The 13,586-nt window shown below is 49.3% G+C and overlaps 1 protein-coding gene across 8 annotated transcripts in view; it reads left to right on the plus strand.

The window, feature by feature from the left end:
• The window catches only part of LOC144469412 (prominin-1-A), a 47,823-nt gene continuing 34,237 nt past the window's right edge, over nucleotides 1–13,586 (plus strand). For 7 of the 8 annotated variants that reach the window (XR_013493973.1, XR_013493972.1, XM_078179646.1 and 4 more), the window contains exon 1: nucleotides 52–463. Coding sequence is in view for 6 of the 8 variants with exons in the window: in XM_078179646.1 (XP_078035772.1) it covers nucleotides 52–463 (412 nt within the window). In the remaining 2 variants the exon portion in view is untranslated. Of the gene's footprint in view, nucleotides 464–13,586 lie in introns of all 8 variants that reach the window. The other variant, XM_078179652.1, reaches the window with a different exon arrangement.

Here is a 13,586-nt window from a genome sequence, read left to right on the forward strand (position 1 = left end):
CCGAAGGGCGCCGAGGTCTCGTCTCCAGGCAGCATGGCGGCCAGAGTGGGGATGGTCCGGTTCCGCGTGCCTCGGCTCAGCAGCGAGCCATCAGTCCTAAGCGACGCGTCCCGGGCGCAGGTCGCTGTCATGTGTTCGATTCGATCGTCGAGTGGACGGCCGAGTGCCGTGGTGCATCATGGTTTATTGCCGATTATTCTCCTGCTCGGTTTCCTCGGCGTTCTGGTGCCGCGCCCCGCGAACGGCCAGGAGACCCTCACGAATCGGATGCGAGTGATCAGCGAGGACCTGGACCGACAACTGAAAGGGATCATGACCACGGAGGTTTACAACTTCTCCACGGTGATCCCGTCCGTGAACTACGCCGCCACCACGAAGTACAACCCCAAGGGCATGGGACAGCTGTACAACGTGACCAACACATTCATCGACTTCGTCCAGAGCAAGCAAGCCTACCCCGAAGGTGAGTCCATCGATCCCCTCTCTCTCTCTCTTTCTTCTTTCTTCCAGCTTCGTTGGACCTCTCTTCCGGGCAGACACCATGACGAATTGTAGGGTTAGGTACGGGTTTATCCGCGGCCTTGGTTACGCCCTGCGCTGCGCGCTCGAAAATGGCCGGTAGCTTGTTGATAAACAGACCGCTGTCAGAAAAAATATTACCGTTCTCGCAATATACGACGTTATTTCTTTTTCGCAAATGCGACGCTTCCCGCGTGCCGATTATTACTAATTTTCAAGTTCGATTCGTCGAGCGCGTATCTTCTCAGTTCCTTGTAGCTATGCGGTTACGTAGAATTCGTGGATGGCTGTGCGACGAGTACTCACAATTTTCTGGGAAATTGATCGCGCGTTTCCAGAGCGTAAATAATGTCGGACGTGTTCTAACATTTTTGGCGAATTGAGTTTTGTTTAGGCTGAGGCCGGGAAGTGAGTTTCGCCGATATTAAAAGGAACAGGAAGAAGTGGTAAATTTTCTTATTTCGTTGATTGTTGGTTCGAGAGATTCGTCTCGTTCGTTCTCGATGTATAGTAATAGATTCTATCGATGCCGATTTACGGGTGGCTAGGAACGACTTCGTAGAACTATCCTCCAGGTAACTTTTACCTGGTAACCTTGTAAACGTCACCGACGGTAATACCATAAGATTTTTATTTTTTCCCCGCCGCGATCCAGTCAGCCTGGAAATATTCTTCGCGGGAAGCTCGGTTATTTTTCATCGGTGTTTTACGAGGGTGCCGAGCGGGCCGACACCAAAACATGCCCGCCATATTTGTTGCTGGAGGACGAGTCAGCTTCGTTTCACTTGCGCTAATTTTCCAATACCGCGGCACACGTATAATCAACGATCTCCGCTAATTTCGACAAACTCTGAGAGCGGAGAAATATCGGAATTTATGAACTAATTCGATCGGATACGGAAAGCAATATTTTCCACGAGATTTCCGCTATTGCCTTTTACAGTCAGAGTCGTATACTAACGTAAGCTAAGTCAGAGTACCTAAGACATTAAGAAAAACACGATAAACAGCTTTATTCTGAGAAGTGACCGGACGTCGCTTCGCGGCGGTTAAAGGACGCCTTCGTGGAACTCCTAATTGTCCCTGTATCGGTTTAAGTTGTAAAAGTTCGACCGTCAATGGACGGTACGCGTTCATTTGGAATTGTCATCGATAACTTTATGACCGCAACGAACGCGTTCCACGAAAATCTGGGTTTTTACCGACGGGTGAAAGGCAGTCGGTGAATAGTATACCTAAAATCGTTCCATTTAGAAGCAACGACCTATTAAATTACATAACTACATTTTCTATCAACTGACTGTTCCGCGGGCCTCTCTTATTTAAATTTAAAATTCGATTACGTGGTAGTAATCTCGTATAGCTCTCTCTCTCTTTTCTGTCTAACTTTTGTAGCCATAACTAAAGAATCAGTTTTATGAACTTTATATTATTTTATACGCATTCGTAATAAATATGTTTTAGTTATTGATACCAGTCACAATGACTGGTATTGTAATTAATATTATTCAATTCTTTTGCCCTTTTTAAAATCATTCTGATTGATCTTGATGGAGAAATAGGTATATTTACATTGCCGGTGATTCTAGTATTAAAATAAGAGCGCGGCGACGGAAATAGAATGCCAAAACGCGAACGGATGTTAACGCCGCTGAACGTCCGGACATTCAATTCGTGCATTGTCATGGCCGACGAAAATATTGGTAAAAAAAAGTCGAAATTTTGGCACTGGATCGTGGTTTTCGAGCAGCTGCTTGTTCCCGAATTCCCACGCGAGAACGATATTCATTGAAAAACGCGATAGCTGAACTTATCCGGATCAATGACCCTCCCGTCGCGTTAACATAGGCAGCAGAGAGCGAGAGAGAGAAGCCCGCGTGCATCTATATCAATTCTAACAGGAAGTTGATAGCGAGGCGTTCGTCATCGTCGAACAGAGCCCGACATATCTGCCACTGCCAGGCCCTTCCTACCCGTTCTTCGGCAACACTTTTCTCTTCCCCTGCGCCTTCCGATACGGAAGAGCATTGACAGTGAAAGAGCTGTCGATGACGGGCTTATTTACGCTTCGTGCCAGTGGCTCTCCCAACAGGCCGTCGACTTCGTCGGTGACTCGGGTCGATCCAGCCCTCCGATCCAGCGTAACGATCCCGCGTCGATTGCTTTCTCGGACCCTAATCGAATTAGTAAATAGATTGTCGCACAAATGAATTTTCGAGTCCGAGAAATTGATTCCGTCACCTTCGCGCGAACGGCGATCGATCAAAGTGTTAACGCGAATCGGCTGCAAAGTTTTCACGTGTAAACAAACGTCGGACTATCTTCACTCTAATCGATTCGCAAATATTTTGCACGACCATCCGGATAATTTACAGCCGCGAAAGAATCCGTAAATCGCGGCGGTGTAATCGACCCCGTGGAAGCTGTGTTGCTCGTAAACGTACCTGCGCGAGCCTATTTTCCCTAATTAGCAAATATTTTGCAGAAATGCCGGCGGAGTGTTAACGAGCGCCGCGCGAACAATCGTGAATGGTTCGAGTTTTTCCGAGATGCCTCGAAAGCGAGAACTCATTGTTTCCCGATCAGATTTCTACCGGAAGCGAAGTGGCAGAAATTAGCGGAGGCGCGCGCGCGCGGATCCTCGCTCGAATCGTTCCCAGATGGACCGCGCGCGGAGAGCAGCCGATTTTCCGCTCGATAGTTCGCGCGACCGTTTCTTCCTCGTTGTTCCGTTCCTTTTTCTCCCGTTCGGGTGTCCGGTTTTTATCGATCACGTGTGTGCTGCCGCGGCGCATAACGGCATCAATAACAGTACGGATTACTCGCGCGCCGCTCGGGAAAGAAGTACGTATGTATGTATGTATGCCGGCGCAGTACCTTTTATCGTTTCGTCGCGCGGCCACAGATGGATCGCCGGTCTGATTGGCCTCTTCGAGATGCCTCCATTACTTCCGCGCCACGAACAATTGCGTTTTATTAGCGGTTATTGTTTTATTACCCCGGCAAGTGTCGCTGGTCGTTTTTTTTCCCTGGCCGGCCGCGCGTCGTTATTTTTCTCATTCCGTCGTCGCTTTTTCGGCGCGGCGTCGTACGGGCAATTGAACCGTTCACAGAAACGATTCGCAGCGATTCGCTCGACGATAACAACCAGCGTCGGGACCCTCCATTCGTCAAGATTCGTCTCGTCGTCGAAGAAATCAGTTCAGTCTCGACAACGTGTTTCCTGGCTCGAGAAGTCCTCGTTTATTATTCGATCAATCTAATTCGACAGATCGAGCTGTCGTATCGAGATATCGACGGACCGATTCCTTTTCTTTATCACCGAGATTAGTTTATTATCCCCGATGATGCTTCGCATTAATCGCGTCGTTCGATAACATCGGATGTGGGTCGAGGTTCTCCGAAAGGATCCCGAATGATAATTACACGTTTCTGCAGTAGATCGACCTATTTTCCCTGGAACGAGCTTCAACAGGTTGACCCGCATACGTGAAAAGAGAAAATTCTACGATTAATTTGACCCGGTTCCAAGAAGAGTCTACGGTAGCGTGTTTTCCGCATTGGAAATACAAAGCCGAGTGCTTCGCTAATTCGAAGACAAAAGCACTGTTCGATATCTGTCGCGAATATTTCTGGTTCTTCGACATCGTCAGAAAAATAGCTGTTTTCTATTCCTTCTAAATCGAAATCAAATTGAATTCTTCTGTTATTAAGGAAATGTTTTAAGCTAATTTTGGCTATTAAGGAAAATATTAAGAACAGACAAGTGCTAATCAACGCAACGTGAAAGGCGTTACGGTGCAAAGGGTGGAATATCGGCGCGAAGCAGAATCGCATTCGACGAGATTTTTCGTCCCCGTAAAATCGGGACAAGAGGCGATGCATTCTCGCCGGTTCTAATCTTCCCTCGAATTACTTAATTTCTCCTTTGTCCGCGTCAGCCGCGAGTTTCATTTAGAACACGATTCGCAGAGAGCCCGCGATCCGTCGCAATTTATCGGCTGGCACCGAGTGCAGAGCCCGCCGTCGCCGTCTGATTGGAAATTCTTCGCGATTCAATCTCGGGGGGGGGGCTCGGAAACAGTCGAGTGGAATTTTTCTCCTATTTACTCCGGGCTAGCCTGGACGAGAACGAGAACGCCGTTCCCTGAAAAGCTTTCGACTTCTGCCCAGCATCCGAGCGATTATGGTTTACAGTCGCCGCGCACGGCAATTAGATAATCCGTGGCTGATCAGCGATTGCGTGTGTCGGGGCGATTTCCGTGGCTCGAAAATAGGTCGAAAGACGAAGCCAGTGTATTCAAAGAGAGAGAGAGAGAGAGAGGGAGAGAGTACAGTTGATTTCTGGAGCTGAAAACTCAATAGCGGATGAAATGATTTTTTCACGCGATGATTAAATAGAAACCGGGGTGAAATCGTAAACGTTAAATTATCATGAAACAACGTTGCTCCAGCGAGAGTCGCTCTATTTATTAACTCGCGAAATCGACGCGCCCTTCGGACGATCGGCGAGCTATTAGCGAAATTAGCCGATCGATCATCTCGCGATTACCGTTGCCCGTTTTCTTGCGTAACTCGTCGGCAGGCTGGCTGGTCGGGCGCGCGTTAATTTTCCCGGCGCATCTGCATAAACTGCGACAAGTGGGAACGATAAAAAAGCTTGGATCGCGTGACGGCTAAAAATATCGTCGGTCTTTCAGCTACTGTTTCTTCGTATCGAACGAAATCAACGATCGATCGATACGAAGTTATAAACTCGAGTTAGCGTCACCGATAGGCGAGCAGATAATAACGATGATACGACGAGATTGCAGGGTATGCGGCGTCCTCGGCAAGTTTTAATGGCTAATACGTACGGCCGCGCGGCGTTGATTAATTACCAGAATTTCATTACGATCGGCTCAGCTGTGCCGGGACGCGCGCGCGCGCGCTCGCCTTCGAGCTATTGTTTACGCAAAAGTAGTCGCGATGATGCGATCTCTAGGAAGCGAACATCTAAACAGTTTAATTAGACCAGAAACACGACCGTTAACCGAGAAAGCGCGAATCACGTTTAGTTTCGCTGGCATCGACGAGATTCCCGCGCCAGTGAAATGAATATCGTCGAGATTACTTCGCGGATACCAAACGTGTGTGTGATTCATCGCGTGTTTCGTAGAACAACTTAATCTCGATCACGCTTGATTGGGATAATCACGTGTGTGTGCGCGCGTATCGTCGGATAACCGCGCGCGCCCCGATTTCTCGCCTCGGAGCCGCGCGCGGCGGTCCTCGATTGGAAAAAATCGGGGCGTGTTCGTTTTCAAGCTCGATCGATCGGCCGGCTCTCTCTCTCTCTCTCTCTCCGATATTTAATTAGCAAACAATAGGGAGCCGTCGTTAATACGTCGACACGGGGCTCCCCTACGCTGCCGCAGAAGCTGCTAACGAGAGATCAGAGATCTCCGCGTCACGCTCGTTAATGTTGTTAATAATCCCTTTTCGTTATATTCCTCGCGGCATTGTTCGCGGCGAGTGGCGCGTTACGCTCTCCGTTCGAACGGCTGAAACTCTTCTGCGGCCGTTTCATTCGGCTGTTGAATTTCCCGCGTGAAAAACCCGCCGAGCCTGCTCGAATATTTTTAGAAATCAAGACACTTCGTTCGTTCCGATATTAAAATAAACGGCGCGGATTCTTCGATTTCACGGAGCCTCTCGCAGACGGAAACCAGCCTTGTTCCACCTACGCAGGTGTAAATTACCAACGATCCGACGATCCTTGTCCCAAGAGCGAGTCGAAGCGGACAGGGGGCGCGTTTCGTCGAAACGGAATGTATTTGCATATTAATTAGCCGCGATATTGATCGCGTTACCATTCATGGCCAGCCGGGAAAAATCGTCCGGCGACTGCCGCGTTAATGTCATCTCGCCTCTCCTCGCGACCGGTACACAGAATTTATTGTTACAGTCTCGGTACTCGTTTAAACGTCGGATCCAGTTATTAAACGGCGTACGCCGTTCAGCTAACTTCGGCGGGAGTATCGGCAATTAGGCGGCCCCCGGGCAACGTAAAAGCAGATACTGGAATCATTATCGTCGGCGGTCTAGCGCAACATTTTCACGACTAATTTGCATCGTGCGCCTCCAACCGTCGATTCCGTGCCATTGGGACATCAGCCTTTCGATCGGCAGCGATCGGAGGCCTTGAAAATCGTGTGCAGACCTGGATTGCGTTTAGTATCGCGACTCTCTTCCGAAAATCGCGCGTTCTTTTCCTTTTTTTTTTCATTTTCCTCGTTCGCTGGTATTTTTCAACCTCGGCAACGTTTGAACGACACCTTTAAATCCGCTAACTAACGAGTAGCCGGCGGCGGCCCGACTGCGATTCAATTTTACTTAATGACGTCGCGGCCAACGAAATATCCTGTGTCTAATTAGCGCCGTCGCGGCGTCGTCCTCCGGCGCCGATCGCACGACACCGTCTCTCGTTAGCATTATTAATTTATCGAAATCGATCCGTTCTAGCGCGCGCGACTTCCTGCTCTCGTCTTAAACTTCGTTCTCATCGTTTAATCCTTCGCCGGTCTTTGATCGTCCTCTTATCGCGATCATCGTTCTTATATCGCATTCCGAATGAGTATTATTCGTATTACACGTACAGGCCGCTGCATCGATTCTATTAGAGTTGAGCAATATTTTATTCGGACGAGGGGTTAGATTAACGAATCAAATTTTATTTAACTGCGTCGATGAATAAATATTCGATGAAATTAAAATTTATCTAGCTCAGAATTTATCTGAATAAAATTTTATGAGAAGGTGCAGGAATTCATAGGGAAAATAAATGATTTGGATAAACTTTTCCATCGTCCAATTATTTCTTCCACTTTCCCAAATTATTCGAACACTCGTTCGATTAAATGGATGAAATAATTTATTATTAATTTAACTAAATATTATTAATTATTAATTTCCGCCGTAACGCGAGATCCCGTAAATTTAAACCGTTCCGTACGCGAGAAGGATGACACGTATGAAAACTCCGAGCACGTAGAAGAGAAAAAAAAAGGGGTTGCGACCGCGTCGGCCACTGATTTTTCAGAAACTCGGAGGAAACTGAACTCCGGCCTTTATCCGGCCGGCGGCACATAAATAAAACTGTTTCCCTGTCCGAGAGAAAGATAAATAAGTAAAGGCGAAGGGGGGAGAAGCGTGGCGCGTCGTGGGAACAAAAATGCGCGCGTCGGTCTCTCGCAAAATGACGTGTATACAACGTAAGAGGGCGGCGTTTCCCGCGGAATAAAGAATCGCCGACGCCGTTCCCCCCGCGCGCGTGGAATAGTAAATCAAACTTCGTCGGGGAAGGATCTAAACTTCAATTTAATTTCCACGGAGCTGCAGAGGCCCGGTAAAGACCCTCGGGCTCTCTCTCTCTCTCCCTCTCTCTCTCTCTCTCTCTCTTGCGGAACAAGTTGCAGAATGTTAATGCAGTTTCCTTCTCGCGTCCGTTCCGACGTTGCACTGTTTGGACAGTATAAGCTGCAATTTAGCCCGGCTGCGGCGCGCTGCGCCCGTGAAACCCCTCCCACGGAACGCTTCCGAGACCCCCGTGGACCCCCCGTTTTCCCGAGTTCCGGTCGATTCGAACCCCTGCGGCTCGTTCGCGTCGGCAGCCGGTCTTGAGTGCTGGTTTTCCTAACCGTATCCCTCTTTTTCCCTCTCTCCTCCTTTTTTTTAAATAATTCATCCCGCGAAACTATAATTCCAACGACACCGCGGCTGTTGAATTATATTTCCGACGCTGTTCCTCCGTCGAGAATTTAATGAATAGTTTAATCCGCTCGCTGTCATACCCAGCGAACCGTCCGCGGCTGTTCTCTATGCGGGCGCGGGCAGGACCCGTCTATTCGATAATTTATGTCGCGTTTCGGCTTTCATTCGAATCCTCTCTCTCTCTCTCGCCGGTCGACGCCTAATGGTACGCATCGTTCCGAAAGTAGTTCGGCCGAGTTTAATGGCGCCGAATCGCGACAGTAATTGCGGTTTATGACGCGTCCGTTCTATCGGATACAGGCTATTGTGTTCGGAAGCGGCATAGACGAGCGACGAATCGGGAAGAAACTGTCGGATAGCGATCGAAGTTGAAGATTGGAATTTGGTAAACGTCGTTCTGTCGACGGATATTTCGAAGGAAATTTCGCGTGGAAAAATTCGGGAAAATGGGTGTCGAATAAGCGGGGCGCAAAGTTCGGTTCTCGAGCGAGATGCTACCGAATTGATGCTATTGTCGGCGCGGAGTCGGGCTGGTAAATCGATGGGAGCGTGTTTAAACGGGCCCGTTTCACGGCTACGGGAACCTTGAAGGAAGCCCGGAATGGATCGCAATCTAGCTACGTCGGGCACAGAAGCAGGAAACCGTTCGGCGGAATTCGGTGGCCGAAATGGTGGCCGTCGAACCGAAGGGGTTGGGAGAGCAGCGCGCGTTTGTGCGACATCGAATTCAATTCCGCCGCCGTCTGGCTCATTAACGTCTCTCTTTGTCATCGCGACTTCGCTTCGTTACTTGTCCGGGCTCTCTCTCTCTCTCTCTCTCTCTCTCTCTCTCTCTCCTACGGTTTCGGCCCGCGACAGGCCCGACAGCGTCGTAAATCCCCGTTGAAAGCGACCGGCTCTCCATTAAATTGTCGGAGCTAGCCCGCGAACTATTCGAGCACGCTGCTCTCTCTCCCTCTCTCTTTCGAAGCTCTCGACTATTCGATAGAACTCGAAAAATCGGTTTTCCATTTCGCGGCACGCACTCTCCCGGCCTTTCATCGAGAAATGTGTTGCGCCGGCAGAACAAAAGCGCAGCACGGCCAGAATTAGATTTTTCGAAGCAACGGCGGAATTTTTTTCGTCCGGCAATTCTCCGGGAAAAAGTGCACTCCGGGCCCTCTTTGTTCCGGCGAGGCGTATTAAATGTCTCTGTGAAACTTTGCGGAGTTATTTGTACACGTCCCGGACCAGGTTTCCGAATATTTGCGGACCGGTTGCATCGATGCCGCGTTACACCGAGGAACGTCACTCCGAATCGACGTCTCATTCATTATGCAACGAAATCAACGACGTCTTTTCCAGCGAGCATCATTTGCCATCGGCAAATTAATTAATTCCTTGTATAATAATGGACTGCTCCGGCGAATGAATAAATTAATCAATTATTCATCGACCGGTTCGGTCGAATAGTTGCCGCGGTTCCGACGGTATCGGCGGATTAAAATTCATCGGCCCTGGTCCAAACGCGTGCAATCAAATCTGTAAAGTTCCGCGAAGACGGTCGGCAGCTTGTTTTCACGAGGAAACATTGCCAGAGCGGATCTTCGGTCTAATTGGAAAATTGGGAAGGTCTTCCCGATGCGAGAAGTTTAATCGAATTCGCGGCAGTGCTGATCGTAGTTTCACAGCAGGTTAGCAGTAGGAGCGCGGCCATGTTTCCGGCTATTAGACTGTCCGCAGAACCGGTCGGTCCATTCACCGCGTGTCATGCAGCGGCAGCAGCAGCAGCAGCGCGATGCAAAAGGTCCCCCGTGACCTTTAATCTGCGCGATTAAAGAGCCGAAGCGGCGCGCAATTAAGAGCACGCCGAGTGCTCGAGACAAAGAGAGAGCGAGCGTACAAATAAGAACGCTCGTTACCAGCGCCACCCCCGCGAACGACGACGACGTCGCCGTCGACGAGTATTTGTTCAGTCTCGATGCCGGTGAAACAAGGAGAAAAAAAAGGGACAAGCGAGGAGAGAGAGCACAGTCGTGACTACGCATCCGGGATCGCGTTTCCTCGGATTTCCTGGCACACTCGTCCGGAAAACCTTTGAGTAGGGTAGAGCTCTTACGAAAGTTCAGCGATTTTCCTTCGCTCGTGCCCTCGGCCCGGAGAGGCTCGTTTGCGCGGATTCGATTCCTCTCGACGGAGATAGAAATTCCGTCCAAGTTTTCGAACTCGGCCGCGCTTCTTCCTTCTCGCGCACGTTTTCGAAATAATTGGTCGATCGATTCGACTCGAAGCCCCCGCGTTCCGTGTACACGGATAAGAGAGATCGCGGGGTGGGGGGAATGTTATACGGAAAATGGAAAGTTCCGCGGGCGGTCGGACCCGCTCCGGGAATCAACCGGGAAATGAAAATGCGTTTAATCGAGAAAACCGGGAGAGCGGTTTCCAGCGAGCGAAACTCGCGGGTCTGGTTTCCCGGGAGCTCGAAACCTTTCCTTCCCTCTCTCTCTCTCTCTCTCTCTTTCTCTCTTTCTCTATCCGCTTCCGTTCAATATGCAAGGTGGCGGCGCGGAGTTTCGGTCGCGGCGGGAGGGAAAAACGGGGCCCGTACATTCGCTATTCACGGTAACCGACGTCGTCGTCGCTCCGCTGAAAACACCATCGATCCGGTTCTATTTTCGTTTGCCGTGCGCGCCCCTATCGACGTGTGTCGCGCGTATCGAGTGCACTCGTGTGCGCGCAAAAAAACAATAAATAAACGTGACACTTGGCGTATGAGCGCCGCGCGGGGAAGGGGAAGAGTCACTTGGACGTACGTCCGTAATCCCGAGCGCGCCGTAAAGGTGTGTCGAGATGCGAGGCTGACGTCGCGCCGGGAATTATTGGTTTCTGATCGTCGAACGGGGCGGACCGGGCATGCACACGCCGGATCGATTTCGGTACAATTAACAGGAAACCGAAAGGGTAGAAATCTGTCTTTCCGTTGTCGCCGGTTACGAGAGGGATCCGGAGCAGACGCTCGATTAGTCTTGGGGCCCCCCGAGCACGGGACGCATTCGGTTGACGAAGCACGCTTTGGCAATTTTTCTCTGCGGAACCGGTGAAGATATCTCGGTGAAACTTTGCAGGCTTATTTCTATACCATTGAACTATGTTCTCGAATTTTTATACGCCGGTATCATTGATACCGCAGCGCCTATTCGCCCGAGAAAGCGGAGGGTAATTAACGCGCTAATAGGGGAGGTATTGACAAGTATACTTTCAGCGCGTTTCTTTATTATACCAATGTAAGTAGCTTCCTGCATTCGCACCTGGTTTTACTTCGAAATAAAAGCGTGTTTTCTAAACGGCATAGAGTCGGTGGAAACGTCCTCCACCTCCACAAACGAGTCCATTCATCCGGCGAGGCAAGCCGAGCTTGTCGCATTGTCGCAAACATTCGGGCCAAAGTTTGCCCGCACGATGATTGAATTTAACGCACTGCACGCGGCTGCGACACGCGTGCACGCAGAGTGCAGCAGCGTGCGTAAACGTGACTCACGCGAGAGGAAAACAGAGTGAGAGAGAGAGAAAGGACTTATGGGTTCGTAAACTCGCTCGCTCGCATTGAACCTCGCCATCCGGGCGAACGTACTCTCCGCTCGAATCGTTACTTTCTGCCCGGCGTGTTCCCCTATCCTCGACGGAGCCGCACGCCGGTTTTGCACGCACGCACACCCACGCCTCGAGCCCCCGACCATTGTGCCCGATCCTCGCCGCAACTCTGACTCACGTACGGCCCTCGTCGCGTTCATTAAGCAACCGGCCTGTGTGTAAAGTCGTCGGCCGTTCCGCGACAGCTGCGCGACGCGACGATTCGTGGGGAACGAACCCCGGCTGCTGCTGCTGCTGCTGCTGTTGCCGCTTCACCCTTTATTAAGACCATTGTCTTTATTGGCCTGCACTTTTCTTCGGACACTTATTCATTAGCGCGGCGAGCTGCTTCGATCGACCGCGATCCGCTCGGATCCCCGTTCCTTTCTTCTACGCTTCGAAAGGTCAGAGGTTGCGCAAACCTCTTAACCCTCGAGCACTTTCGACGTTTAGATTTATGCTAGTAATGCTATGGGGTAGATCCTTCAACCCTTCGAAAATTCATAACGTCAAAATAATTAATTACAAAATAATTGTCTCAGAGAAAATATATTAAGATTGATATATTAGGCTGTTTCAAAATTAATGGCGGTTTCTTTTAACTCGTCGAATGCCATGGGGGTTACTAGGCACTGATGCCATGGGGGCCACCTGTGTGACCATATGTGTCGCATAATAGAAAATTCATCGCAGAAGGAATTATCGTCAAATTTCGTTTACATTTAATAGAAATTATTGACAGCCATATTGTTTAAACTGTACACGAAAAGTTTCTCCCGTGTATGACTCGTTATTACAGTGAAAGGGGTTAATCGGCTATCGCGCGAGGCGCGTTGAACCCCGGATTTTCGAGCGGAGATTGCACAGACTGCAGTCGGCTGCGCTCAAGGGAGAGAGAGGAGGGAGGGAGGTCTCCGCAGAGACGCACGTGTGCGGGAGAGTCGCGCATGCACTCGCTCGTATGCACCTGCGAGACACATGTCGCGCACTGGTTGCCAGCCGAAGAGGCTGGGGAGGCGTCCCTCCGCGCGAGACTAAATTTCCAGGAGCATCCGTGGAACAAGTTTCCCGGTATTTTTATCTCGGGACGGGTCGCCCCTTTCTTGCGACCAACACGTCAAATTGTGCGCGAAATCCTAACCGTGGCTCGACTTTGTCAAAAAACCTAGTTAAACTCTTAAGAACTCGTGATGGGGAGATTTAATAAATTGATTTTTTAGATTTGCTTGCAGTATTTTCACAGGTAATCCTTTGAGTGATTACAGTATTTTGCTCGATAAGATTTATTCAGAATTTAATTCTAAAACAATTACTATGCACTATTTTTAGAATTTAAATATTGAATCGAATAGCAAAAGGAACTATTAACCCCTTATATTGCATTGATCAGCACTTATTTATTCCGAATATTTTCCTTAATAGGGCTAGACAATTTTTATTCCCCGTATTGTCTCTACTTCCGTTTCTAGACTTTGATGATGGAAAAATTAAATTTGTTTTCGATTTAGAAGAAATGAACAATATTCATATTTATTATAGTCGTACATGAAATCTTTGTCACGAGTCTCATTATTATAATGCAAAGGGTTAAGTATTGCAACTCTGAATCTCATGTCTTTGGGCAATAAAATAGTAATTGCCTAAAAGACGCTCCAGAAAAGAGCATTGAAACTCGTAGACGATCTTCCGAATTCTCGGAGTTTCGA

The sequence above is a fragment of the Augochlora pura genome, chromosome 4 (assembly GCF_028453695.1).
Source record: "Augochlora pura isolate Apur16 chromosome 4, APUR_v2.2.1, whole genome shotgun sequence".
Classification (NCBI taxonomy): Eukaryota; Metazoa; Arthropoda; class Insecta; order Hymenoptera; family Halictidae; genus Augochlora; species Augochlora pura.